We start from the raw sequence: 24,389 nt of genomic DNA, 5'->3' as shown, positions 1-24,389 counted from the left end.
ATAGACGTTTCTGTATTACTGCCCTTTACGGATGTGGTGCAAATATATTTTTTCCCAGATGATCAATTCTATTTTTCATTGTTTATGGTATTTCCCCATCAGAATTGTTTTTTTGTAGAGCTAACTATATTAGTCTTTTCTGTTGTGGGTTCTGAGTTTTGTGTCATACCTAGAAAGTTTCCTTACTCCAGTTACTCTTAAGAATTACTTTGCTTTTTTTCTAAAATTTTTCTGGTCTCTCTTTTTTTCATATTTAAATCTTTTGATTTAGTAAGAATTTATTTTGGTTGTGGGGTAAGATGTAAATCCAATTTCTTTTTTTCCCCTGGCCACCCAGCTGTCCCAACACCATTTACTAAATAATTCATCTTTTCCTCATTTATGTAAAATGGCAGATTTATCATAAATGCAATTCTTACTCTTAGTGTGAAAGCAGCTATGTTATTCTGCTCAGAGACCACATGCTATACTTTGATTCTATGGAAAGACACAGATGACAAGAAAGGAAGTTGATATAAGAGATTTATTTAGCAAAATATTTTCTAAGCATAGTTTGGATTGGAGCATAAGTCTTCTACATTTACAATATAGTACAAAAAAATCTGTTGCTATAGCAATAACCTTGATCATCAGGAAAAGATTAAATCATATTCACTATCTTCTCTTTGTTATACAGGAAAGTGTGCGATGTATTTGAGAAAAAATAATGCAGAAGATCTTTCACACATACCCCAATGCATGTAGACAAAAAAGACACACACACACACACACACACACACACACACACACACACTTCCTTCCTCAAAAAAGCAAACTGTGTAATTCAGTGCAATAGCAATAACCATGATGATCAGGAAAAGATTAGACTATATTTACTGTCTTCTATTTTTTATACAGGAAAGCATGCAGTGTATTTGAGAAAAAGTAATGCAGAAGATCTTTCATACATGCCCCCACAAACATAGACACAACAAACACACACATTTCCTTCCTCATAAAGCAAATTGCGTAATGGGTCATAGTTTAGATTCTGAGTCAGACAAAACTGGAAATACTAATAGTATATAACTCATGGATTAATGTAGGGATTAAGTGAGCTTGTTCATATAAAGTGACTAAGAATAAATACTCAGTGTTCAGTAGCTACTAAATTCTTCTGTTTGTGTAAAGTGCTTGGATAAGTTTCTCCAAGATTTCTCAGATGTATTTATATGTGGTCATTGCTATCTTTATTGGCTAGAGAGATCACATGAAAAAACATCCAGGAAACCTGAGAGAAACTTCTCTGAGCATTTACATATATAATAGATGCAGGTAGGTTATGTGGCACAGTGGCTGAAACATAAAATATAGCTGCTAGTATTAATAATAAATCCTCTCATCTGTGTGGGAGAGTGGGCATGGAAATAGTATGGCCATATCCAGTAGGACCCATGGCAAGTGAATTCTATGTCTTCAAATTCTATGCATTAACTCCTAGGTACAGTGCTAAATATATTTTAAAAGATCTTTTACTCATTGGGGTTAATCAGAACGGATCAAGGGATTCATGATATCTGCATCTCTTATTATTGGTGACATTTACCTTGATCACTTGGTTATGTTGGTGTGTTCCTGGTTCCTCCACTGCAAAGTTTTTGTAGTTGATAAGTATCTTTAAAGAGATGCCTTGAGACTATACAAATCCTGTTTCTCCTCAAATTTTACCCACTAATGTTAGTACCATCTGTGGATCTTGTCTGATATATTTATTACTGTGGCATTTGCCTAATGGTGATCTCTATTTTCCCTCTTCCTTCTACATTTATTAATTTAATTTCTACTGTCAGAAAGAGCTGTCTCTTTCTCTACTCCTCCCTCATTGATCTGTTTATTTATTTGACTATGTATATCGATAAGACATCATGGATATTTGTTTTACTCAATGGGTAAAAAAACCCATTTATTTATTTATTTATTTATTTATTTATTTATTTATTGGCTTAATTGTTCCAGCTCTGGTCATGAGAAACTCCTTCAGATTGGCACCTGCGTTCCTTGACAAGGTAAACAATATATGGACTGTCCTAACTCATATGTATACTTACATATCTATATTTATGTGTTGATCTATCTGTATATATATTTTAAAATCATAAGTTTGTACTGATACCCCTAATTCCAGTCCAGGACCACAAGGTTCATTTTAGCATTCTCTTTCCTTATTTATAACATCTTTCTCCAACAGAGAAAAACTCAGCTCTTATTATCTATGATGTACTTATTCATTTAAAAATACGTTATTGTCTTAACCAGTGTGGCTCTCAGTTGATGTTTCTCACATCAATGTTTCTCTCCTTCTCCTTTTCCATTCCTCCCCTCTCTCTAAAAATAAATATAGTTTCTTAAAGAAAAAATGTGTAGTATTGTTTTCTTTCTCAGGGAAGCATCTTCTTCAGAAACATATAGAATGGCCTCTAACTCTACTCCAGAGGTAGGTAACCACAGAAATTGCATTCACTGACCCTTCACTTTCTGCCTCCTTCTAAACGCCATTCTAATATCTCCTTGTCACTTCATTATAAACTAAATGAAGCTGGAGTTCTCTGTCCCCTAACCCAAGAGCTAGAAACTCAAGACCAAGTTAGGGTAACTGGAACCTGATATAACCCCCTGCTTTTGAGTAGATCAAAAGGAAGTCATCTGGAGTTGAAGATTTTTTTGAAAGTCAGCAATGTGACCTAGGGGTTTTTGAATTGGTTATTGAAGATCTAGAATCCATTTTAAGCCTGACTGACTCTGATGGATATTCCCATGCTCCCCGACTACTTCCCACTCAGTCAGACAGATCACTTAATGTCTCAGCACTCCCTACCAAATGCTGATGGTGATTTCATCCCTGTCTTTGATCCCCAATGGATATTATTTGTGAAAATCAAATGAGAGAATCAACAGGTATGTACTGTGAAAATTATGCAGGGCTAAGTAAACTGAAGGGCCCTGTAATGTGTCTACAGCAACAGGGTTTGAACTCTGCTTATTTCTGCTGACATTAACCTAAATGTTCAGATGCACTCTATCTTGACCCACCCTCAATTGGGAGGCAGAGTATTCTAAGAATACAGGGAGGGTGAAGCTGCTATATTGAATAGAGTGGCTGACAAGACAGGATATCCTAGTAACCTCTTAAACTAGGAAGGTCAAAATGCTTTGGCTCTTCAGTAATTTTAAAATATACGTTCATTTTCTTGTATTCAATAGCTATTGGCTTAGTGCCTTACAAAGGGATGAAGAAATGAGAAACTCTTTTGATGTCCTTAAGAAGTTTAGAGTAGGAAATATGATAGCCACAATTTCTTGAAAACCTACAATGTGGCAGGGATGGTGATGGTCTACATATTATCTCATTTAACACAAGCAGTTGTCTTGTGATGAGGAAATTAACAAACAGGTAAAGAAATTTGTCTAAGATCACACATGTAGTAAATCCAAGCGTCAAAACTGAAAGCCAGGACTGCCTATACTCTAAGTCTCATACTCATTCCCCAACACTAATAAGATGAGAGCAATTCATTCACTGACGTAATATTGAGTACCTCTTTTTGTTCCAGCCATTGTTCTTGGTGCTAGTGATATAAAAGTGAAAAAACAAAGTCTCTGGGTTATGGGAGTCACGTTTTATTGGAGAAAGATAATAAAGCAAATACATATTGAGTATATCAGCTGGTAAGTGCTGCGATGAAAAAATTAGGAAGGATAAAAAGAATAGGGGGAGGGGAGACTGCTATTTTAAATAGAATTGTCAGGGAAGGTTCTGATAACATGAATTTTGTAGCAGAGACCTACAGGAAGTACAGGAGTAAGGGACAGGACTGGAATGAAGAGCTTCCTCCTTTTGTCTGTTTTTGAGTTCAGTCTGCTAAAGGGGCCAGGATGGGTTGTAGGTGTACATGGAGAGGATGGCTCAGAGTCAGAAGACTTGAGCTTTATTTATTGACAAATCATTTCACTTTTTTGAACCTAAATTCCCTTCCCCTTAGACTGGAATAATAATCCTTGCCCAGTTTTCCGCACGCAGCTGCCATGAGGACAAGATGAGATGGCCACAAGAAAGCCCTTTGAAAATAACACAAGGGAGAAAGCAGGACAGGGTATCAGTTTTTCAACCGAAAGGAAGATAGGAAAATAAAAGGACTTCCTATTGCAGGTGGATCTTTTAGAAAAGCTGTCTCAGGCTGAAAAGAGAAATGTACCAAAAGAAATAAGCATACGTTTCATAGTAGGCCTCTGCAGAAGATCCCTATTTAAATCGAGCGCGTGTTTGAGCTACACTCAGGATCCGTATCTTAATCGCCACGCCCCCCGCCCGAACTCCATTTCCCAACATGCCCCGGAGCCACTGTAAATCGGCAGTCATTGTGACACGAGTTCCATAGCTTTCTGGGAACTGTAGTTTATTCGTCCTCCAGCTGCGGAAAGCTCTAGAGCTGCGGACTACCACTCCCATGAGGTAGTGCGTAATTCCACCCCGTTCGCGCCACGGCAGCCATGTTGGACGTGGCGAGCACAGGGGCCGGCACCAGGGGGTTATCGAAGCAGCTGTCACGATGCTGGGGTCCCTTGTGTTGAGGAAAACAGCACTGGCGCGGCGGCTCCTCCTTCAACTGCTTAGGTCTCCATCGTTCCGGAGCCACCGAAGTCCCTACGGCCAGAGTGTGACCACCGGGCGCTGCGAGGAGCCGCAGTGGCTGAGGCCGGCCATCGGGGGGCGTCCTGGAACATCGCTGGCCTTGGTCACCTGCAGAGGGGCAGCCACCGGGGGGCGCCAGGGAGGATGTGTCGAGACCCAGTGCCTCGCAGCTACCACATGGGGACGCATTCTTAGCCCCGAAGAAACACTCTCCGGACAGGACTGCTGGAATGAGCTCCCCAACAGAGTCGGACTGGGCATGTGGGCCCTGGCGACGGCGCTGGTGGTTCACTGTTACAGCAAGAGCCCGTCCAGCAAGGGTGATTATTGGGACAGCCTGGGTTCGAGGAATGGAGAGGCGGGAGGAGTGTCCTGACCCTATCTTGGGAGTGTGGGAGTTGCTTATAGATTTAGAACAGCAGAGACTCAGTCCTGGAGGGACCCAGACATCATCACACGGGTAGGGCTTGCACTGGAGAGATCAGTGTCTAATACTGCAGCCTCCCATCTTTGGGCGTCATTTTGTTGAGCTGTACAATGGGAGCATGGTACTAAACATCTAAAATTAGAGCATGGTCCTTTAATGCTCTAAAATTCTGTCTGGTCCAATTCCTCTTTAAGAGGTCTCTAAGAGACTGCGGTGTATTTTGAGGGCAACTGCTAAATAGTTTAGAGCTTAACCCCCAACGTGGCCTAAGAAAGGAGGAAGACCTGATTTCAATGCCAGCCTTGCCATTCTGTACCCTTTGCTTTTCTCTGGCCTCACTTTCCACACTTATACAGTGAAAGATGACTTCTCAGTACTCTTACAGTGCTGTTATTTGGACTTTCTTGGAGTTCAGCAGCTGGGTCTGTCCATCAGACTCCCAGGGTTTTGCTGGCCTCAGGCATGAGTTGATCTAGCCATTGGGGGAGTTAGCAGGAGAAGGAAGACTAGGAAGTTGACTCCCTAGAGATCCTAAGCAACCATGGAGGCCGGCTGACCCAGGTTGGCATCTCACCTGGGTGTATGTTACTAAGCAGGGACTGGGACAGCAGGCAGAGAGCCAGACTTCTGGTCTACATGAGTCCAACCACTCAGGTTCTCCGTTGTTCCACACAGGGAACAGTCTTCTGAGGCGTAGTATTCATAGATTCCATACATCCCCAGCGCTGAGACTTTGGAGCAAGAAGGGAGGGGGGACTGTCTTAAAATTTGCTTATTCAGCAGCTGTGAAGGAAGGGCCTTGGACTGAGAGTAAGAACAACTGGGGCCTTGTTTTGGTTCTACCTCTAACTCCCATTGTGACTTTGGACCCTTGCTTCTCCCCACTGGCCCTCTGTTTCCTGATCTACAAAATGAGGATATTGAAATAGAGCTCTTCTACTTTAGGCATTCTGTGATTCTATAACTTTCAGCATTCTTGAATACCCTCTGCGTGCCTTGTTTTGGGCTAGGTGTGGAACTCCTAACTCAACACAAAGTTAGTTAAGAAGACAGTGTAAGCACTCAGACCTGGGGGTCTGGTGAGTGATCTGACGCTGTGTAGGTGGAGGATCAGAGGGCTAACAGAGTCAGGAAGGCCTTCCTGGAAGATTGGAGATCCCTGGAGGATGGGAAATATGAACTTGCCTTGTGAAGGCTGAGACAAGAGATGAAAAGGCCTCACTGTGACCTCCATGAGAGCAGGGACTGCATCTTTCCCCCCTGCCCCCCCCAGGTTGATACCAGCTCCTTTTTTTTAATACCTTCACATTGTCCACCATAGTGTTGGAACTTAGTAGGTACTCAGTGTGTCTTGAGTTGGATTGTATTCCATGCAAAGCCTGCAGGGAATGAAGATATGGGAGTCACAGATCAGCATGGTGTGTGCAGGAACTACTAGAATGGCCAGCCTGGTTGGAGAACAGAGGGCCTTTGGGATGAGGTGAGAGCAAATGGAGTGGGGCCTGGATGTTAGTCAGGATGGATAGGAATTTCTCCTAGAGACATCGGAGAGCCATGAACTCAGGAAATGTCCTGAGGCCAGTATGTTTAGAAGTATTAGGGGGAGGTGTCCAAGGTTTTGCCTGTTAGAGGTTCTTCGGGGCTCTGGACTGGCCTTTGTGACATGTGAACCCCAGCAAGGAGACCAGAGTCTGTCTACCAAAATAGATAATGACCAAGACCATGACCATTTCCAACCCTTCTGACTTGCTAGCTACCCTATTCCCTGAGTCGGAATTGTAAACCCAGGCCCTCAGTGCTATGTGGTAGAAATTGTACAGTTTAGGAGCCAGGAGGCCCGGGTTCAGTCTCGGCTCGTTTTTCTCTTCCTCTGTGACCATGCAGAAGCCACTTTAATGGAGGGAAGAATGGATATAGCCATATCCAAGGAAGGCTTGTTTCCCTTCCAGCTGGGGGCTGCCTGGGTACCTGCTTAGGAAGATAACCAGGAAAGACTTAGCCCTGTGGTCTAGACTGGGAGGTGGGGTAGAATCATCAATGGCTGAATGACAGAGCTGGTTTGCATATGCTTGATAAGTTGGTTATCTTATCCCTATTGTACAGATAAGGAAACTGAGGTCCAGGAGGTTAGGTGAGTTGGCCAGGTGGTATAGAAAGTAAGGGACAGAGTTTGGATGGGAGCCAAGGTCTGTCTGTCTCCAGATCCTGCTTTCTATCCTGCTCCGATGCTGTTTTACTGGGTGAGTCTCTTGGCTGGGCTGAGAACTCCCTAAGGCAGCACTGGGTGTGAGTCCATCCAGTGTTCAACATTGGAGCTCAGACCCACGCTGGGCTCAGAGGACTCCCTGGTACTTGCTCTGTGGAAAAATTGTGCTTCTCTTATCTTTGGAGATTTTTCTTTTTTTTAGTCACTGTTTCTTTGTGGCCACAAGGTGGTACCAGCATCATTCTAGGTAATCCCTAAGAATCAGAACCCTATACTTTGGGTCTCTCTTTGCTGGGCTTGGCATCAGGGAGTGTGCAGATTTACCAGTCATCATTTCATTTCCTCAGCATCCTTGTGAGGCTTTTTGCCTCTACTTTACAGTCAGGGAAGCTGGGGTTGAGAGGGGAAGGGGCTGCCACAGCACATGGTAAGTACGAAGCAGTGTTTGTTGGAGCCAGGTCTCCTGACTCCTGGTGGAGGCTCTCTCTGCTCTCAGAAGGCCCATGCTCCCCTTAGCCTGCCCCTCCCCATCCTAACCCTACCTCTGGGCTTGTGACCTGTGCCATCAAAACTAGGCTGAGACACGAGTTGGAAAAGAAAGTGGGGTAACGTCAGGGAATGACTAATAACAATAGTCATGAAAAACATGTAGAGCTTTCTATCTAATGAAGAGCAAAGGAATTCACACAATGAGCAGTTACCATTGGCAACACTTGGTGCTAGCACTTTACTGGGATCACCTATGTGATGAGAAGAGTTAAGAGTTTGGATTCTATAACAGAAAGATGTGGAAGACAAGTTAACATGTGGGCGTGGGATGATTAGCCTTCTCTTTACCTACCAGCATACCTCTTTTATTTGCATTCATTTTATTGTACTTCACAGATGTTGCAGGGGTTTTTGTTGTTGTTGTTTTACAGATTGAAGTTAAGACCCTCCACCAGCAAAAAGATTACACCTCACTTAATTGCGACACTCGCTTTATTGCGGTGGTCTAGAATTGACACAGTATTTCTGAGGATGCCTGTACCTTGGCATTACTTCCCTTGTTAAAGCCCATGTTTCTGAAGTGCTCCTACTTTCACTGTCTTACTGGGCCCTCTAAGCTGTCCTGAGGGTTAGGTTCTGGCCAGAAATCTGACCAGTGCCCTCTCTTTCTCCAGATGCAGCTCTGATGGAAGCTGCTCGTGCCAACAATGTCCAAGAAGTCAGCAGGTGAGTATCGAACCTCAGGTCTTGCTTTCCCCGCTGGAGGGGCTGAGGCGGGTGGGCCCCTTCTTCTGGTGATGACTGACTTCGAAGAAATCCTCATACTAAGCTGGGAACTGAACCCTGTAGTTACTGAGTCACCTGAGCTCCCTTGGTGAGCCCTTTATTTCTGACCTCATACACCCCTGGATCCTTCCACTGTTTTGTTCTTCACAGGGCATGGTTTGGAGTCCCCTCTGCATTCTGTGGTTTCCTCACTGAGTCTTCTAATTTGTTCTTGATCGTTTGTGGAACTGGCCATATGTCATTGCTTGTTGCCTGAATGTGGTGCAGGTGGGCACCCATGGAGAGGCTTGGGGATTTGGGAGGGAGCTGGAAGAGACCTTTCTGCCAGGTCTTCTGGGGTTAGAAAGGCCTTGGGTGCACATGCTGGATCCCTGCCCATGAGCCAATTGCATTTATCCAGTCTCCTTGGCTCAGCTGTGTCCCTTGTGGCCACTGGCTGGTTGGATTTGAGGCTTGTTCTTGGGCAGGGGCAGGACTCAACTCAGGGCTCAGGACAGAGTATGTGTCCACGATGGATGCTCAGATTGGGCCAGCATAGGGCATCAGTATCGGACTCTTGGTTAGGGGAGAGGTTTTATTCTTAGTGAAACTAGAGGCTCTCACTGGGTCCAGTCTTGGCCTTTTTGGCCTGTTGCATACATCTAGATGGCCATAAGACAGTCCTCCTCCCATGCTACCAAGTCCACATGTTAGGCAGGAAGTCTCGTGTTTGGGGTAGCTAGCCCTGCACCCAATCCCACACACCCTTGGTGGTCTTCCCCACTCCAGCTGCCTGAGCGTAGGAGAAAGTGTTGAAAGGCAGCTACAGCCCCCACCAAGACTTACTGCTTTGATTCTCTTTCATTTTATCTGCAGCATTATTATTGATTCTCAAGGGTGCTTTTGAGTATTAATGTTCAAGGCTTAGTTTTTAATAAACCACTTTTGGAAGTATGGGCTGGGAGTTGTTTCGTAGCCTAATAAATATGATAGAGCAATAGTTTAATAAACATGCGATGATGCATCTTAAAAACCAAGCGCAGATGTCAGTTTGTTGTTATAAGAGCCATTCATAACTGCAGGCTGTGCGTGGCATCTTCATTCCCCCAGAAACAGATGAGCCTCGCTTCCTTCTACTGCAGCGCAAGGGACCGAGGGGGTGAGACTGGCTGGGCTCCCTCCTCAGGCCTTTGCTGACCCTGGAATCACCTGTTGGTAACTGCGAAGGGCTGCCGGGCTGCTGTTTTTCTCTGGCAGCCCAGACTAGACAGCACATCTGCAGAGCAGCAGTGCTGTAGCTCCACCTTTCTTCCATCACCCAGGCAGGCTGAGTTTACCCTTTTCCATTGCGTCTCTGTAGGTTAATTATTTTAGCTCTTTTAGATACACGTTTTTCTAATAGCAATTAAACGCCTGCCCAGAGAAGAGAAAAAATTATGGGATTTATGGTGTATGTGTCAGCCACATTCTTACTTATTTGCATGGATAGGGTCTCTAGGGGCCTTTCATGTGTGTCCCTAGTCTGTAGCCTGCTTTTTTTCTCCTGCCTCCTCTTGTCCCACCTTTCCTGGTTGTGATGACTCAGTCAGAGCCTTTGCCATTTTTGACGGCATCGGAGATGAGCATCACAGACCCCGCCCTTCAGAATGGCAGTCTCTCCCCTGCTCTCCCTGCTCTCCCTACAACCCCCCAGAAGCAAAGAGCCGAGGATAAGCTGAGCAAAGGCAGGGAGCAGAGGGTGCTGGCTGGCTGCTGGGCCCAGGGTCATGTTGATGCTGCTGATATGGTACTTGTCGCGGTGTTGCAGGGTGGGGAAAGCGGGAAGGTGATTTAAGAGAAGCTGGAATGTGCAAATTCTAGAATGCCCATAGTAAGGAGTTTTGAATTTTTATTTTATGATCTGGAAAGACATGGGAAATATTATAGCAGGGAAATTGCCCGGTTAGTCATTGAGAAGGACAAAGGATGAACTGAATTGAGGAAAGGCTGAAAGATTTGTTAAAAGGCTGTTTTAGTAAGACAAGGTCAAGGTTATGAAGACCTGAATTAGGACTTCATTTTCTCTTTCACCCCGAACAGTCCTTGCATGTGAATGAATGAGTGGGCCTCTGCTAGACGCTGGAGATGGGGGCGTGTGTCTTTGCGAGGCACTGGTCTGAAAGGGAATGAGGGTCATCTGGGAGGGGATGTGCCAGCCTGTGGGAGGAGAATAATCCTTCCCTAGAAGCAAAATTGGAAGTGAAGTGAGAGAAGTAGGGCTGAATGTCAGGACTGAGGCACTCAGTCCACAAACCAGCAAGGTTCACATGCTGGATTAATCAGGAGCAGATCAGGAATCCTCACAGAGATCCTCTGTGATCCTCGTGAGATGGTCAAGCCAAGAGCTCTGGATAGATGCCCTGATGTGTGGGTACTGTTGATGTGCTTTATGTGGAGCTGGGTAACTGTGTGGTTTGGGCTTGCCTGGCTAGAAGGGCAGGGCAGGGCAGGATCTGCCACTTGCCACATTGTGTTCTTTATATTAAGAAGGTTGAACACCAGACTGCACCTTAAACCTGGATTGTGTGCCTCCTCAGGGCAGGGGCAAGATCTAACTCCCCATACCTCTTACCATATTCTCTAGCACAGCAGAACTTGGGTAAAGTTGTTTTTTACTTAATTTTCAGCAAACCTGAAACAGGCAGTGTAGAGTCTTATTTCCATTGGCTGTATCAGAGGGAGGCTGAGTCCCTTTCTCTTCCCTTCCTCTCTCTTCCTTTCTCCTTGTGTGGCAGCTATTTTCTTTCTTCTCCCCAGGGCACTTAAACCTTGTTAGTGCATTCATCTCTTCAGGAGTGAAAATCCCCTGTCTCACCTGTCAGCAGTATGAGCAGGTGGCCCTGCTCCTGGGCTCAGCCCAAACCTGAGCCTGACTTCTAGACTCAAGAATCATTCACCCGAAACCAGGGCACAGGGTAGGCTGAAGACACATCTGCCCAGGCTTGGCCTGAGCCATATGAGGAGCCGTCAGGGCTGGGGAAGTAGGGGCCCCTCTCCTCCCTATCCTGAAGGAGATCACATTTCCTTCAGAACAAACTTGGGTGAAAGACAACACCCCTACCCATTTCACTTCTCCCGGCAGGGAGCTGGGCCGCTCTGCTAAGTGCTTAACTCAGTTGTTTGTCATGATACCCAAACATTTTCTAATGAAGGAAGCCTGATGGTATAAAACCTGGACTTCTGACTGCCTGCCCGTTCTCTCCAGGATTCATTTATTCATTTGACAAAAATTTACTGAGCACCTGTCATGCTGGGTCATATGCTTGCCACAGGGGGCACCTGACCATGCATGATTCCTGCCCTTGATGGAGAGTGGGGAAGACTCTAACAACACGTATGGTCAGTGCTGAGAGACAGGAGTACATAACATGCCCCTAACCAGCCTGGGGTGCCAGAGAAGGTGTCTTACAGGAAATGGCACCTAATTAGAGTCTTAAAATATCAGTAGGGCACAGCCAATAGAAGGGAAAAGCATTTTGAGCAAGAGAAACAGGATGAGTGGTAGTACCAAGGCAAGAAACAGCCTAGGGTGTGTGATGGGGAGGGGGAAATTAGATACTATTCAGTGTTGCTGGATCACATTCCAGGCCAAGAGGGACTGGAAATAGGTAGGGACCTTGTCCCGTAGGTCATTGCCTGTTTGTCCCACAGTTACTCATTTGTGTAGCCTGTCCTTTGTGCCTAGACTAAACTGAATTTGTGTTGGTGGCAAAACATCACAGGAAGGAGAAACAGTCCTTGCCCTGGAGAAGCTCACTAACCCCCTTCCTAGGTGAGAAGGGGTCATCTGAGTCAAAAATAGAAAACCACAATACCAGGCGCACATTGCTTAACTTCTATGAGCCTAAATAACATGAAGATGGTAATATTGTATTATAATGCCTAGAATTGTAGCGTGTTTAATTATTAATAATAAAATTCATTCAGCCAATATTTATGAGTGCTTATTAAGAGCTAGGCATTAGGCTGAGTGCTGGGGATATAGTAGTGAACAAGATTGGTGCAGTCCATGCCTTCATGGTACCTACAGTCTAACTGGGAGCCAGATGACTATGCAATTATAATCATGTACTTCAAAATGAGTACAGTTTGTGTTTTCAAAAAATGGTGCTGGGACACCTGGCTATCAATGTACGAAAATTGCAGTTGGAGCCTGTCTCACCTATACACAAATGTTAACTCAGAGCAGATTATAGACCTAAACGTAAGACCTGAAAGTATAAAACTCTTAAAGAAAATGTAGGAGTAAATAAATTGGACTGTATTAAAATTAAAAACTTTGTGTTCAAAGGACAACTTCAAAGAAAGTGAAAAGAATCTCCCACAGAATGGGAGAAAATATTTGCAAATCATATATCTGATAAGAGATTTATATCTAGAATATATAAAAAATTCTTGAAACTCAATGATAAAAAGATAACCCAATTTAAAAATGGACAAAGGATCTGATCAGACATTTTTCCAGAGAAGATATTCAGATGACCAATAAGCACATGAAAAGATACTCAACATCATCAGTCATTAGGGAAATGCTAATCAACACTACAATGAGATACCACTTTATACCCATTTAGGATGGTTGTAATCAAAGTTAATAGCAAGTATGTGAGGATGTAGAGAAATTGGAACCTTCATATACTGCTGGTGGGGACATGAAATGGTGTTCACTGCTTTAGAACTCAGTTGTTTATTCCCTCAAAATGTTAAACAGCATTTATGACCCAGCAAGTCTGCTCCTAGGTAAATGAGGTCTGTCCAGAGAGTATCCAGCCATGTACTATGAAAAAGAGAGACATTTATTGAAGATGATACAAGAAACCCTACATAGGACAACGACACCTCAGTCTCCTCCACAGTAGGCACCTTGGGACCTCACATAGTTCTCCCAATTGCCATCAGTTGCCCCATCTTATATTTTCCTGAATCTCATTGATGATCTGAAACCTCTTCCCTTTCAAAGGGGATTTTAGTTTTGGAAAAAGCCAGAAGTCACAGGGCTCTAAATCTGGGCTGTAGGGGATACTGAATCACCTGGGTGATTTGATGTTTCTCAAAAAAACTGTACAAGACATGAAGCATCAGCAGGCACATTGTCATGATGAAGCTGCCAGTCACCAGTTGCCCATAGCTGTGGCCTTCTGAATTATCTGAATAGTTTCCATGGAAGAATGTTCAAGCTTAATGCAAAATTTGATGCAGATTTATTGCTCTACTCACTCAGTCATTTTGAATACAATGGCCACACAGTACAGTGCACATGCTCCCTCAGCGGCATCTACCACCCCCACTGACTAGTACAGTGAAGTCATCACGGTTCATGCCTGTACACTGCAATCCACTCTCCTTGGCTGCCAGGTTACATCAATGTTGTGCAAACCATTTCTTGTTACATTAAAAATGGTTGGATTTTTTTCCGAACAGACTGTATATATACCCATTTCAGAGAAATGAAAACATGTACATTAATGTACTTGTACATGAATGTTCATAGCAGCATTAATTTTTTTGGCGCATTATTCATAATAGCCCAAAGAGGGAAACAACCCCAAAGCCCATTAAGTGATGAATGGATAAATAAAAAATGTAATATAGCCATTCAGTGGAACATTATTCATCAATACAAAGGAATAAAGTATTGATATATGCTACAATATGAATAAACCTTGAAAGCATTACGTTACGTGAAAGAAGCCAGGCACAAAAGACTACATATTATATAAAATATCCAGATAGACAAATCCATAGAGACAGAAAGTAAGTTAGTGATTGACAGAGACTGGAGAGGTTGTGTTTGGAAGGGACCGTACCATAGTGGACCTGAAGGCCATGTTAAAGATGTTTATTTTTACTAATAGTAGTGGGTAACCATTGGAGAATTTTAAGCCTGTGTGTGTATGTGAGACAGAGAAAGACAAAGAGATGGTGGCATGACCTAGATCTAATTTTATATATTTTTAATTTTATTTTTCTATTACAGTTTGCATTCGATATTATTTTGTATTAGTTTCAGGTGTACATCATAGTAGTTAAAGAGTCATATACTTTACAAAGTGCTCCCCACCCCAATATTTCCAGTATCCACCTGGCACAATAGTTTATTACAATATTATTGACTATATTCCCTATGCTGTACTTTAGGTCCTGTGACTGTTTTGTAACTACCAGTTTGTACTTCTTAATCCCTTCACCTTTTTAACCCAGTCCCCCAACCTTCCTCCACTTGGCAACCATAAGTTTTTCTCTGTATCTATGAGTCTGTTTCTGTTTTGTTCACTAATATTGTTCTTTAGGTTGTATGTGTAAGTGAAATCATATGGTATTTGTCTTTCTCTGACTGACCTTTTTTTAAAGATTTTATTTATTTATTTTTAGAGTGAAGGGAAGGGAGGAAGAAAGAGAGTGTGATAAATATCCATGTGAGAGAGAAACATCGATCGGTTACCTCCCATACATACCCTGACCAGGGACCAAACTCACAACCCAGGCGTGGGAACTGACTGGGAATTGAACCTGCAACCTTTAGTTTTATGGAATGAGCCACACCAATCAGGGCTGTTTCTTCTTGATTCAGTTTTGGAAGATTGTTTCTAGTAATTTCTCCATTTCTTTCAGAATGTCCAATTTGTTGGCATATAGTTGTTCATAATATTTGTTTATAATTCTTATATTTCTGTGATGCAAATTGTTTCTTCTTTTTCATTTCTGATTTTATTTATTTGGGTCCCCTTTTTGTTTCTTGATGATTCTGGTTAATGGTTTATCAGGACTGATATCTTTTCACAGAACCCGCTCTTGGTTTCATTAATCTTTTGTACTGTTTTTTTAGACTCTATTTCTTTTATTCTTGCCCTTTAAAAATAAAAACAAAAACATCCTTACCCGAGGATATACTTATTGACTTTAGAGAGAGAGGAAGGGGAAGAGAGAGAGAAACATCAATATGAGACATCAACATAAGAGAGAAACATCGATTAGTTCCCTCCTGTACACACACTGGGGATAGAACCTGCAAATTTAGTATGTGCCCTGATTGGGAATCGAACCCACAACCTTTTCGTGTACAGGACGATGCTTTAACCAACTGAGCCACCTGGCCAGGGCTGTTTCCTCTCTTATTTCCTTTCTTCTGCTCACTTTGGGCTTTATTGTTCTTTTTCTAGTTTCTTTAGGTATAAGGTTAAATGTGATATTTTACCTGCTTCTTGACGTAGGCCTGTAATGCTGTGAATTTCCCTCTTAGGATTGTTTCTAGTCTGTCCCACAGATTCGGGGTTGTTGTATTTTCATTTCCATTTTTCTCAAGGTGCCTTTTGATTTCTCCCTTGATCTCATTGTTAACCCATTTATTATTTAGTAGCATGTTATTTAGCCTCCATATGCTTGTGCATTTTTTAGGGGTTTTTTTCTTGTAATTGAATTCTAGTTTCATATCATTTCATATCATATCATTGTCATTGGAAAGGTGATTTCAGTCTTCTTAAATCTATTGAGACCTGTTTTGTTTCCTAACATGTGATCTGTCCTAGAAAATGTTCTAGGTGCCCTTGAGAAGAATGTATATTCTGCTGCTTTGGGGTGAAAATGCTCTGAAAATATTAATTTTACCTATCTGGTTTAGTCTGTCATTTAAGGCTGTGTTTCCTTGCTGATTTTCTGTCTAGAAGTAGATCTGTAATTTTAAAAGGTCACCCTGGTTGCTCCATAGAAAAGAGACAAAGACATAGTAACATGATCTAGGTCTGTAATTTTAAAAGATTACTCTGGTTGCTCTGTGAAGAAAAGATTGATACAGAGCTGTGGTAGGTGCAGGAAGATTGGCTGAAAGTGACTGGAGTAGTCCATACCAGAGCGGATGATGGCAGGTGGTGATTTGGATTAAGTTGTCAGGAGCAGAGATGGAGGAAGTAAGCTAGACAGGACTTAGAGATGGTTAGAACACTGTCAGGGCCTGCTACATAGTAGACAGCCAATAAATGAATGTTGACTGCTTGAAGAGAATTGGATATGATTGATTAGGGAGAAGGAGGTGTTAAGAACGAATTTCAGTTTTCTGGCTTGATCAGCTACCTAGGTGCTGTTGCGATCCACTGAGATGAAGATGCTGGAGGAAGAATGGGTTGAGAGAAGATTTTGAACTCAGTTTTAAACATGGTGACTTTCATATGCCAGTAAGATATTCAAGTGGAGATGTCAACCAGGAGATTGAATATATGGGTCTTTTTGACTTTTTCCGCTATACATACCATGCTGCTTCTCAAAATCTCTATCACCTTAGAGGTTGGTTTGATGAATTTAGAAACTAAAGGACTTCATACCAGCTCAAACTTGTTTACTAGATGCCTTTGGAAAAAAAGTCTGATTTGGTTTGTAGTTCAGGAAAGAAAAAAAGGTTTGGGTTTTATTGAGTGCTAAAGACATTTATTTTAGATTTGCATTGATGGCCTGGTTTGGTTCTTGTCCCCAGATGCCCCAGCTTGGGGCTTGAGACACTTGCTGTCCACATGCCAGGATTAAGGAGTTCAGAATGTGCTTAGCTACAGCATAGGTAATTGTTCTGCACCTTGATCAAGGGATTTTATCTAATTAACAAAAACCCTGGGTAGTTATTACTTCTGGCTGTCTCAAGGTCTCAGAGAGGCTGTCTGTTTTTCGATTGTTGTATCATTTTGGCTGAATGGGAAGATACTAATGGTAACATCGGAGCAATCAAAACATCCATCTCTCTTAACCAGTAAATATGTAAATGTCCTTGTTGCTTGCAATAGATTGAAACAAAAGCTTCATTGTAAACCAGCCATTTTAACCATTTTCATCTCATGCATGCATAAACTAATCACTAAAATTCTGTGGCCCACCAAAAAATATATTTTTTTGCCAATCTAACTGAAAAAAAGAGGTATAATTCTGATTAGTTCACACCAGATGGCTACTGTTGCATTGTTGGCTACTTTTTTTTTTTTCCCCCTAACTTGACAACCTAAGGGAAAAGAGGTCGGTGCCCCTGACTAAATAGGCAGATGTTGTATGTTTTAAAAACTCTTACGGCACACTGGTTGAGAATTGCTGCCCTGGACTAAAGGTCAAGCCTAACTGGCATCACTTATAATTTGGTCCTTGTAGTGAGAGTTCTCTAAGATCATCACACCATTTTTCAGAATGCTAGAGTGTAACCCACACAGTCTAGAAGGCAGCATAATGTTACAGAAAGAATACAGGATTTTTAGGATTAGAAGACCCGGGTTCCACTTCTGACACAGTTACTAACTGTTCTGTGACCCTAATAAGTTACAGAAACTCCCTTTCTGAGTCTTAGTTTCCAAATCTTATTAATGGGGTTCCCACCGAGAACTTTAAAATACAGTTCCTAATGTTAGGGTCTGCAGAGAAAACTGAGTTCCTTTGGAAGGATTCAGCTCACACACTGAAATCACCAGGGCTTTCTCAAGTGGACCTTCACCAGACAAACAGTTCTGGGGTGTGGTCCAGCGCCTTGCACCTTTTCTGAGTTATGTAACCTGTTGAGTCCCTGCTTGCTTACTCCCTGAGGACAGAAGGCAATTGGGAAAGATGGGATTAGCAGCTTTTTCGGAACTTGATGTGTAGGTGAGCTGTGGAAGCAGCCAGTCAACTGCGCGGAAACCCAGCGGAGTCAGGTGCTTGGTCGAGTCCAGGAGCAAAGAACAGCAGGGCCTACTGGGTAGCTTGCAGGGAAGCGTGTCTCTGAAGGGGGAGCCCAGCCCTGGGATTGAGCCTGTAGTGGCCCTACTGCCTCTCGACTGTGTGGCCTTGGGTAATGGTTCTTTAACTTTCTCAAATGTGAAGCATCTTTGATGATACCTGTCAGGCCACCCTCCCAGGATCTTATGAGAGTTCCAGGCAGGGGAACTCTTGTTGTCTGGAAAACTGCTCATCCTTTGGGTCATCAGTGTCACATTTTCCAGGAAGCCTTCCCTAGTCCTCCAGTTGCCTGCACCCTGTACTTCCTCTGTGATAGCACTTATTACCCTCTGTTGGGATTTGATCACCTGTTTCCTTGTCTCTCTCTTTTTCTCACAATACTTTGAGTTTTGGAGGTGTCGGACCATTGCTGCATTGTTCTTCACTGTTCATGTAAATAGTTAAATACTTACTAACTATTGGATAAGTATTTTGTAAGTGGTAAGAGTTAGATGATTATTCGTAGTTATTTACAGTTCTAATAAATCTGTAATCAGAGAAATGACTTCCCTTTGAAAAAATATAATAAAAATGGAGAACTAGTTAAATCATTTATTCATTAAACATATAGTGCCTACTGTGTGCTGGCATTGTGCTAGGCCCTAATGGATCAGTGGTAAGCCAAGCATATGTACAGGCCCCTCCTTATAAAGTTAAAGCCTTGTAGGACATTACTTGTGCAAATGTGAAATTGCAACTGTGACAAATGCTGCAAAGGAGCAGTACAGAGAATTCTGAGTGCCCCAAATCATTTTCCTCTAGTCAGGGGAAGCTTCCCTGAACAAGCTTGAGCTCTAAAGTGAACAAGGTGCAGTTAACGTAGGTGAAGAAGATGAGAAAAGCTTTCCTGGAAGAAAGAACTTTTATCTACAAAGACCCTGTGGAAGGAGGAACAATGGCGAGCACAAAGAACTGAAAAAAGGTCATGGGTCTGCAGCTCCGAGGGGTGGTGCCAGGAGTCTAGAGAATAAGCAGACGTTGCAGGGCATTAGACGCTGTAGTAAGGAGTTTTATCTTTATTCTAACAACAGTGGCAGCTGAGTTAGAGGTGGAGAGGTTGGAAAGGGATTGATGTGATCAGCGAGAGAAACATTAGGAACCAGTCTGAGTGCCAACCCGCCTGTGTGTGCCAGGATCTTCTTGGGCACTGATTCAGCCACAAAGACAGTGTAGGCCACAGCTGCAGTCCCCTAGGGCCTCACAGCAGGGACAGCTGTCAGACTCTGTCAACCCACCACCATTGTTGTGGCCCAGCTACTGCTTCTTGAAAATCCCAGTTCAATCATGGCTATAATGCAAATTCTATCAGTTTGGCTGGAATGAGTTGGAATTTTTCCCAAAGAATTTTCCTGGAAACTGAGGAACAGAGAGAGATCCAAGAATATTGAAAACAGTTGTCAGCTTAAGAAACATCCAAACCTGTAAGAATTTTTATGAGTTTATTTAAGCCAAACTGACAACAATTGCCAGGAAGCAAAATCTCAACGGATTGAGAAAATGGTCTAAAAATGTTCCGGAAAGTAGCAGTTTTACCACTTATTTTATACATCAGAATCAAAGGGGAAGATGTAAGGCAGTTACAAGAAATTCATTGGTGATAGATTAGGGAGGCAGGAGAAAGAAAGTAGGGAAACCTCTGGGATTGGATAAGAAGTAAAACCAATAGGCAGGTACTTCTTTTACATAGGCCAGTACAGAGTATAGGACAGTTAACAAAATCATAGTAATAATGAGGGACTCTCTGGCCACCTGCTCTGGTAGGAGATTGTGTCCTGAGGGCTCTGGAAAAAAGGAAATTACCCTAACATTTATAGAGAGGCTCAGTTAAGGTAAAGATTGACCTCTGTTAAGAAAGATATCTGCCTAGGACATGACTCCCCACCATGACTTACTTTTGGCTAGAGAGTTTTAATTTCAGACCATTCAATGTGGTTACTTTTGGTCTCCGAGTTTTTAAGGCTACTATGCAGGCCTCCCCTGAGCTTCTCAGTTTTAGTATGTGGCCCCTTTTTCACCCACACTTTCCTTACCTCACAGCTCCTGTCTGTTCTTGTCCTGTTTGAAAAGCTGCCTCAGAAAATCTCACTTTTGAACTTTGGGGTTCTTCTGCATCCTGCTTTCTTCCCTCTCCTCCCTTCTGAGCAGGGTTTCCAGGCCCAGCATCCTCCTATGGTAGTAAGTGGTTCTTTCCTTGTGATTGCCGGTGGGTCTGCACAAGAGGCTTTCATATCAGTGGCAGGAGCTGCTGTGCCATTTGCTAGGCCTATGACCTTGGGAAAGTTGCCTAATCTCTAGTGTGAGAGTCTTCATCTGCAAAGCAGGATGATGATTGACTTGTCTTACTACATTGATGTATTAAATGAGAAAATTAAGTGAGAAAAACCACTTAGTGCTGTACCTAGCACATACTAAATGCTTAGCACAGTGTAGGTATTCTTATTGAGTATTGTTAATTATGCAAGGTTTGGGCTCCTTAATTAGCAAAATAAATTAAGTTAATAGAATTTTCTGAATATTCACATTTTACTCTCCACATTTTTCTTAAACTCTTATTGTGGGCATTCAGAGATTCCCCAGATTGATGAACTACAGGGTAAATGCATACTAAAGTGAAGCAAAAACACACAGACTATTATGCTTAGAGTTACTATTTTTTTAAAGAACTCACATATATTAAGAATTTTTTAAATTTTTATAGCATATTTCTATAATAATTTTTGTTTTATATATTCTATATATTATTTGTATATTATAAAATAAAGTAATATTTTAATAACTTAAGTATTGCTACTAGTGGCTGATGTTTATTGAATACCTTTTCTGTGGCAGGCATTATGTGAGGCTTTAATCACTAAATCTTCACAACTGTGCAAGTAATATAGCCCCGTTTCACAGATGATGAAATAGATATTCTGTTTGCTTAAAGGATTTGACTACTTGGAAGTGACCCACTACTTCTTTTTACAAATGAGAAGGCTGTGAGGCCGGAAACACAGAGAAGCTTGCCTGGGTCTCAGGTTCCTCTCCGCTCTCTTCCAGGCTCAGGGAGATGTTTTCTAGCTAAAGGGAGAACCATTTCTGTCTGCCTTACTGGAAGTTCACTAGGTTCCTGCAGATAAACTGTCAAATGCAGACCCCCTCTCTGTCTTCCCGCATCTCCCCTCTTCACTGACACCTCTGCTCCCACAGTCACCAGCCAAGCCTGGCCTTCCTCTCCTTCCCAAGAAGCCCCATTCCTGTCAGACTTGGATTCCTACTGTCCCAATATACAGCACACTAAGTCATTCTGCCTCTGAGCCTTTGCAGTGCTTTTTCAGTGCTTTCCGCCCCTGTCCTTCTGTCTGTCTAGATCCTATTCATGCTTTATTGTCCTTCCTCTTCCAGAAAGCTCATCCTCAGTAGGAATAATAGCTGTATTAAATACCCACTCTGTGTGAGGCAGCATGTTAGATACTGTATTATCTTCATTTCTTGCTGCAGTATTGCAAAACAGATTGTTATGTCCATTCTCTAGATGAGGCAACTTGAGGCTCAGACAGGTTTAGTACTTACTGCCTCACAGCTAGTAAGAGAAGAGTTGTAGTTTAAACAAAGACCCACATGAATCCAAGTATGTGCTTTTTCCTCACTGCAGTTCACTGTTTGTTCTATCCCATGTTGATATTTCTTATCAAAATTCCCACAGCTTTAAAGTCTGAGCCACATAGTATAATGTTTAGTTTTCACCTCCTTGCTTTTCTCCTCACTTGCTTCATGTCTATGTCTCCTTACCTAGGCTGTGCTGTCACAGCAAGGTGAATGGCACCTCCTCCTGTCTCCACCGTAGTTAGTCTCACAGGGCTGAATGGACACTCAGAGGGCACGTAGTAGAGATAGATAGTCTGGCCGGTTGATTGACTGGTTGAATGAAACCCTGTTTGTTCCCCAGAGGCTACCCAGCAGGAGGGTAAAGCAGCTGGGAAGGCTGATCGGTCTCCAGGATCCTCCATTCATGTGGATGGGAGGCCCAGGAAGGCTGCATAAGAATCCTCACTGAGGCTGATCTGAGGCTTCCATCTCAATGCCTTTTGTTTGGAAGGATAGCACCCAGGCCTCCTGGGAAGTCTGTGTGTTTGACCAGCCTTTGCAGATGGACAGTGAGCAGAAACAGGATATGAAACACAAACAGCTGGGGGAGGCCCCTAGAATTCCCAGGAGTTCAGAGTCCAGCAGGCAGGGCAGGATCCTTCCCAGGACCCTCTGGGGCTCAGTCATAGCCCCAACCGTCAAGTATGGGTCAGACAGGATCCAAGGCATTTTTGCCTCTGGCCTCATTTCCTCTCCAATATTCAAGTCCCCTCTTTAGATTCTCTGATGGGCAGTATCCAGCCCTCATTTGGGCACCTCTAGGTATAAGGTGCTTTCTGCCTCCTGAAGATTAGGAAACTGATAGGTCAAGCATTCATTCATTCATTTATTCTTTCTTTTTCCTTTTGAGAGATATTTTACATACCATAAAATTTACCCTTTTAAAGTATACAGTTCAGTTTTTAGTTTTTTATAAGATGCAGCCATTGCCACTGTCTAATGCCAGAACATTTTCATCGCTCCCCACCAACCCTGCCAAAACAAAAACAAAAACCCAGGCCCATTAGCAGACCCCTCACATTCACTGCTGTGAGAAGGGAAAATGGTATAGCCCCTTCGGAAAACAGTCTGGCAGTTCATCAAAATGTTAAACATAGAGTACCATAGGACCCAGTAGTTGTACTCTTAGGTTATCTGCCCAAAAGATATAGGAACATATATTTACACAAAAACCTGTACATGATTGTTCATAGGAACATAGGAAATTCCCTCATTTCTCCCTCCCCAGACCCTGGCAACTACTAAGCAAATTTCTGTCTCTGGATTTGCCTATCTGAACATTTCATATAAATGGAATCATCTGATATGTGACCTTTTGTGTCAGGCTATTACTTAGCATAATATTTTCAAGATTGATTATGTTATAGTAGGCATCAGTTCTTCATTCTTTTTTATGGTTGATAACATTCCTTGTATAGATATACCACATACTATTTGTAGCACATTCATCAGTTGATGGACATTTGTGTTTTTACTTTTTGGCCATTATTAGTAATACTGCTGTGAACATTCCTATGTCCTATGAATATTCGTATAGAGGCTTTTGTGTGAATGTATGTTTCCATATCTCTTGAAAAGATACCTAGAGATATACCTAGAATAGAACTGCTCAGTCCTATGGTAACTCTATGTTTAACATTTTGAGGAACTGCCAAACTTATTTTCGAAAGTGGCTATACCATTTCACATTCTTATAGCAGTGGATGTGAGGGGTCTGATTTCTCCACATCTTGCCAACATTTGTTATTGTCAATCTTTCTTATTATAGCCATTCTAGTATATGTAAGGGGTATCTCATTATGGTTTTGATTTGCATTTCCCTGATGGCTAATGGTGTTGAGTATCTTTTTATATGCTTAACAGCCATTCATGTATCTTCTTTGGCATTTATTCATCCTTAAGGCCCATTATAAGTAATATGCCTCAATTGGCATTGAGGAAGAGACATAAAACTATCATTATGACCTTTGCCTTTCAAGGAACTGGCCATCTGGTAAGAAAATTATAATTAATATGTATGAAACATTAAGGTTTCTCCCTGACTGGCGTGGCTCACTTGGCTGAGATTGTCCCACAAAGTGAAAGGTCGCCGGTTTGATTCCCAGTTAGGGCACATGCCTGGTTTGCCAGCCTGGTCCCTGGTTGGGGTGCATTTGAGAGACAACCAATTGATATTTCTCTCTCACATTGATGTTTCTCTCCCTCTCTTTTTCCCCTCACTTCTCCTATCTAAAAATAACTAAAATCTTAAAAAAAAAAAAAAAGGTTTCATAGACAAGGTGGCATTTAGTCTGGGCCTGGAGATAGTACCATACTTGGATACAAGGAGCTTGGTGGAAAGACATTCTGGGCAATTGGAGCAGTACAAGCAAAGGCACTTTGTAATTAGAAAAATATTTTATGTCGTGATGAATTTTGAATACAGGATGGGGCAAAAATAGGTTTAAAGT

At 42.5% G+C, this 24,389-nt stretch overlaps 1 protein-coding gene across 3 annotated transcripts in view; it reads left to right on the top strand.

The window, feature by feature from the left end:
- The first annotated feature begins 4,535 nt into the window (after nt 1-4,535).
- The window catches only part of CLPB (ClpB family mitochondrial disaggregase), a 142,600-nt gene continuing 122,746 nt past the window's right edge, over nt 4,536-24,389 (top strand). For all 3 annotated transcript variants that reach the window (XM_054576225.1, XM_054576224.1, XM_054576226.1), the window contains exons 1-2: nt 4,536-4,989; nt 8,466-8,517. In XM_054576225.1, coding sequence (XP_054432200.1) covers nt 4,587-4,989; nt 8,466-8,517 — 455 coding nt within the window. In that variant the 5' untranslated portion in view covers nt 4,536-4,586. The remainder of the gene's footprint in view (nt 4,990-8,465; nt 8,518-24,389) is intronic.

This window comes from Pteronotus mesoamericanus, unplaced genomic scaffold, assembly GCF_021234165.1.
Source record: "Pteronotus mesoamericanus isolate MK-2021 breed Mesoamerican mustached bat unplaced genomic scaffold, CSHL_Meso_final contig_33, whole genome shotgun sequence".
Classification (NCBI taxonomy): domain Eukaryota; kingdom Metazoa; phylum Chordata; class Mammalia; order Chiroptera; family Mormoopidae; genus Pteronotus; species Pteronotus mesoamericanus.
This window is presented reverse-complemented; position numbering and strand designations above follow the sequence as displayed.